This window comes from Frankliniella occidentalis, unplaced genomic scaffold (assembly GCF_000697945.3).
Source record: "Frankliniella occidentalis isolate FOCC.00 unplaced genomic scaffold, Focc_3.1 Scaffold24, whole genome shotgun sequence".
In the NCBI taxonomy this organism is placed as follows: Eukaryota; Metazoa; Arthropoda; class Insecta; order Thysanoptera; family Thripidae; genus Frankliniella; species Frankliniella occidentalis.
The window spans coordinates 395,348-400,579 of record NW_026267154.1 but is presented as its reverse complement, the minus strand read 5'-3'; the positions used below and the strand labels follow the sequence as shown (position 1 = coordinate 400,579).

Genomic DNA, 5,232 nt, shown 5'->3' with positions numbered 1-5,232 from the left:
ATGTAGAATTCACTCTTTTCACATGGCGAGCAGGCAAAGGAGACTCGTCCACCCTCGACTCTGCGGTCCGACGCCCTCGCACACACACATACCTCGGAGGGAGCGGGGAAGGAGGGAGGGGAGGAGGGAGGAGCTGAGGGTGACATGAAACGCTATTCAGGCGCCGCACGACGAGCCGAAGGATTACGGAAGGATTCCAGGCGAAGGGCTTCGGTCAGGATTGGCCATATGGGCGTTATTGAGCAAGGGAACGGGGGGAGAGGGAGAGAAAGAGGGAGAGGGAGAGGGGGAGAATCGCCGCGAATAATCTCTCATATTATATTATTAAATTCTCACGCACCCAGCGAAAAAAAAATACTAACGAGTTCTTTGAATCAACAAAGTAAAAAAAAAATGAATAATTGCGTGCGAATCGTCCGAAGCGCCCGAAAGTCCTTGCCATGTTTCAATAATTTAATTGATTGAGGAACTCTTTTGAATGTGTAGTATGTGTATAAAATTAAAATTACTCGCACTTTTGCATCGTTCGACAAAACAGGCGGTGTGTCGTGTACTTACAAAGAGTCCGCAGCGCGGCAATTGGCTGCTCATCTACCTGGAAAAACAAAATGAATAGAATTAACATTTTTTTGCAAATTTGGTTGCTTAGTGCGGACAAGATAAAATGTCCTTGCTTATTAGAATCTGGCATTTGCTGCTTTTTTTAACATGTGTAAATCCATGTACAATTTCTCAGATCATTCTCCAGAAGCTGCACTTAAATTTCATTATGAACGTGCTGCCCGTGTTACAGAATGATTTTAGAAATGCAGGCAAATCAAGTGTATTGCGGGAAAAAATGCCCGTCATAGGTTCAGGATTTTGCGCCATGCAATATGTGCCACTTTATCGACAAAACAGCTGACTGGTCCATACATTGCGCTGGCACAAAAATTTTCCGCTCAAGCGAGAAGCGAGTCCGTAAAAAACCGTGTGCGGCTAACGCAATCGAATCATTGGGTGGGTGCAAACAAGAAAACAAGCAGTACACTCTGTAAAAAGAACAATAAAGTAAAAGAGGCAAGGCTCGGAGCGCGTAAAGTGGCTGATCCTAGATGAAAATACCCCGACGGTTTCCCAGGACTTCAGTAGCGCGCCATTCGCTCCGCTATCTCGCGTGGCGGAGCGGGGCGGGCGGGGTACCAAGACATTTGTAAGGACTATTGTCAAGTCACACGTCGGGGCACGCGGTCCGCGTGGCAAGGTGGGGTGAGAGGGGGGGGGGGGCGTCTGGAACACTAGGCGAGCAGCTCGAAAGAATCGCAAAGACACACACTCGCGGCGGTAGTGTGGCGCGCACAGCAGAGGTATTTTGAAAACTATTTCGCATCTTGCCGTCAGTTGAAATGCCCGCGCGCTCTTTATGGTAATTATGAGCAAGGAGATATAATTTTACACGAAAATAGCGCAAGTCGTCTTAACTTTTGTTTTGGGTGTATTCATTCCTCGACGGGTGACCAGTCTGCTTTAACTGGACAGGTTCAAAAAGGCGTGTCATAAGTACCCCCGTTTGAAAAATCGCGCACGCGCGCAGACCCACACACGTTCACCTACACCCTCACACACACACACACACACACACACACAAACACACACACACAAACACACACACGCAGGTTTGCCGTCAATTACCGAAGTCCGCGTGGTTCGCTAGTCAACAATACAGGTCTCTCTGGCCGCAGAGGGAAGTGCACCGGCCAGAGAGCGAAGTAGTGGCGGGGCGTGGCGTGGCGCGGTGCGACGTGGCGTGGCGAAGCGTGGCGTGGCGTGGCGCGGTTGCATCCGACGCCGCGCGCCATTTACTACGAGTTGTCAATTAAATTCCACTAAACGGACAAGACCAGTGGCGGCGGACCCAGAGGACCCCGTGCGCTGCTATCTTGAATGTGTGTCCCATTGTCTTGCCCAGCGGTGGCGGCTTTGTGCATCAAAGATAAGCCCTTTGCCTTTCTCTCTCTCTCTCTTTCTCTCTCTCCTCTTGTGTCTGCCTCCTTCATTCTTCTCCTTTCCTTTAAGTTCACTCGACCCATTCCTTACCCTGCTCTGACGACGGACAACGGCTCATCAATTTCGCAAATGGTCAATTTTCGATTTTTTTTCCTCTGCTCGTGCATGACGGTTTGCCTCACTGTCAACAGCACACAGTTGCTTGACGCGTTTCTAGTAGGTTCGCGTCATGCCTTAAACACACCTAGAAATAACATCTCGTACGTCCGGCATACGCAGTTTTCAAAACAGCTCTTTTCCCACGCTCTTGGAGCGCCTGATGGGTAGGCAAACGTCTTCCCTGGAGTGCGGGCACGTACTGCGGGGTGGCCTACCCCGAGTCTCGCAGGCGCCGAGCCCACGCCTCCAAGAGCTCAGAATTTAACGTTGTGGAACTGGAACTCACGAAGTTTGTCCTGCATGTCAAACTGTACAGCAAAAAAGTTGACTGATTGAACTGTAAAAATAATATCTTCCAATTTAAACTTTAAAACGTTTTAGTTCATTTGCAGTTTAAAGTATGACCTTTACTTTTGCAGTTTATAAACTTTCATTTTGCTGCGCATTAGGAGTTGAATTGTTGTAATGTGCGTAAATTTTAAGTTCTAAACTATATGTTTTTCGTTATTTTTGTCAACCTTGGTGCTCAGCTCACAACATAATTATTTCAGATCTGGGGCTGGACAAAAAGAAAGAGGTGAGAGCTGTACGAGAGGGGGAAAGAGAGAGGGGAGGGGAGAGGTAGACAGAAAGAGAAGAAAGAGGGAGTGCGTGAAGGAGAGAGAGTGAGAGATAGAGAAGAGGCCCGACGTGAGCGACCTCCCTGCAGTGCTTTCAACAGGACACGAACAGCCAAATGGACAAGAAATTCAATTCTTTCCCTGAAAGGACGAAGAATGGAGAGCGGGCCAAAGCAGGGGCAGCTCTACGGAGAAATGTGTGTCGACACGGGGCAGGGAGGGTAGAGCAGAAGGGGAGGGTGGAGGGAGGGGAGGAGGGAGCGGGGAAGGAGGGAGGGGAGGAGGGAGGAGCTGAGGGTGACATGAAACGCTATTCAGGCGCCGCACGACGAGCCGAAGGATTACGGAAGGATTCCAGGCGAAGGGCTTCGGTCAGGATTGGCCATATGGGCGTTATTGAGCAAGGGAACGGGGGGAGAGGGAGAGAAAGAGGGAGAGGGAGAGGGGGAGAGAGAGAGAGAGAGAGAGAGAGAGAGAGAGAGAGAGAGAGAGAGAGAGAGAGAGAGAGAGAGAGAGAGAAATGAGGCGGGAGAAGGATGAAGAGGTAGAGGAGGTTCAGCGTAATGCTGATGAAGGTCGCCCTTCTAACGCGCCCCTCATCGACTGACAATGTTTCCCGTCGCACTGCAACAAGCATGTGCGACTAAAGAGATTTAAAAATCTAAAATAAACTGGAAAATCTTTTATAACAAAATTCTTGAAAAATTTCGAAAAAGGACTTGAATTGAATGGTGTTTCTCGTAATGCGCTCCACTAGTGCGTAATTGGAAGTATAGAAGCGAATATCCATGAGCGGAAGCAGTAGTCCATTTAATGATTCAACAGGTAACGCGATCCCCGTGATATCTGGGCAGCTTTGTCATTTAACTCCCCCTTGCAGGCAGGTCACAGTCACGGCGGGGGTAAGGGCGCGAACTAAAACTGTCCTAAAACTAGCACATACTGGGAAAAATAACACTGGAAGGAATATAGGCACAACCAACTTTAACTCTAAACAAAAACATTTCGTAAGAGCTTCCTAAAATGTGCAGCCAGAGAAGGCTGCTCTTCTATCAGGCTTTTGCTTCAATCACGTGCAAAATGGAATTAACTGTCTCAAGAATAATAAGCGCACGTAGTACATGAAATAAGCCCGTTTGAATGTAGTGCATGTTCTTCATTCCAAGACGAACGATCTCGGTTTGAGACGAAATTGGACTTGAATTAAGTGCTGAGGAGAGTTAAAAAGAGTGCGCATCATACAAGAACACGCTTTTTGGGGTGTTTGGAAGAAATTGTCAGTGAAGGGATTATTACAGCAGACACAAATAATGTGTATAAAGGCATTTAAATGGAAATAAACTAACGACTTTTCAACTTGTCTCTTCGATTTCCGGCGACCGTTGAACCAAGGTTCAAGCATTTTCCCAGAAAATGTGTCTATACAGACCAGCCTTCTGTCTCTCTCCGTCTCTCGCTCCCTCATCCACAAAAGCTCGGCGATAACATCCAGTCGTGTCACCGCCCTCGTCACCCCGACTCATCCTAGGAGGGCGCAATAATCCATGTGTACTCATCACCTGAGAGGGATTACACTCGGAGGGAAGGAGGAGCCATTGGGGAGAGGGAGAAAGAGAGGAATTGAGGGTGGGAGGGAGAAAGGGTGAGAGAGAGGGAGATAAAGCGAGAGAGAGAGAGAGAGAGAGAGAAAAGGGAGAGAGGGGGGGAGCGAGAGAGAAAGAGAGAGAGAGAGAGAGAGGAGAGAGAGAGGAGAGAGAGAGAGATGGGGGAGAGAGAGAGGGGGACAGAGAGAGACAGAGAGAGGGAGAGAGGAAGAGGGAGAGAGGGACAAAGGGACAGAGAGAGAGAGGAAGGGAGAGAGGGAGAGAGAGAGAGGGAGAGAGAGAGAGGGAAAGAATAAAATACAGAAATACAGAGGAACCTCTTTTCCCAAAAGGGTTCGCAGAGTGTTAATCCATGGCGCGTTCTTCACACCCTGCAGCTCTTCTTTGGCTAAATCAAGTAACCGCGATATTGGTTGTGGCACAAACAACAACGACGACGAGAACACACCACCCCGTGCGGCAATAACAAGGCCCTCCCCAATAACGCCGCGCCGCCACCAACCCCTTGTTCGGCTGGAATAAGCAGGCGATTTGCCGGCGCGCCGGAGCGGCTGGGGGCGTCGAGTGTTGTTCCCGGCGAGCTATTATACTCTGCAGGGCTGGGGGCGCCAGCCAAAGGGGTGCGGCAAGCTGGTGAGCTTACAGCGCCCGCCCCGCACGCGCCCACACGGCGGGCACCCCCGGACACAATGATGACCGTGCTCGGTGCGCTCAGCCTCTCGGCCCCGAGACTGTTTCATCAACAACGCCATTGTGCGGGCAGGGCAGAGGGTTATTTGAGCGAGTTGCTGTTTCCTTGGGCAAGAAGGGGCTTCGTGTCTGTCCGTCCGGCAGCCTCAACCCCCCTCTCTCTCTCCTCCCCC

The 5,232-nt window shown here is 49.9% G+C and overlaps 1 protein-coding gene across 5 annotated transcripts in view; it reads right to left on the bottom strand.

Annotated features, from left to right (window-relative positions):
* The window catches only part of LOC113213622 (transcription factor SOX-5-like), a 100,771-nt gene that overhangs the window by 54,473 nt on the left and 41,066 nt on the right, over window positions 1-5,232 (bottom strand). For all 5 annotated transcript variants that reach the window (XM_052265124.1, XM_052265123.1, XM_052265126.1 and 2 more), the window contains exon 3: window positions 559-595. In XM_052265124.1, the coding sequence (XP_052121084.1) occupies window positions 559-591 (33 nt within the window). In that variant the 5' untranslated portion in view covers window positions 592-595. The remainder of the gene's footprint in view (window positions 1-558; window positions 596-5,232) is intronic.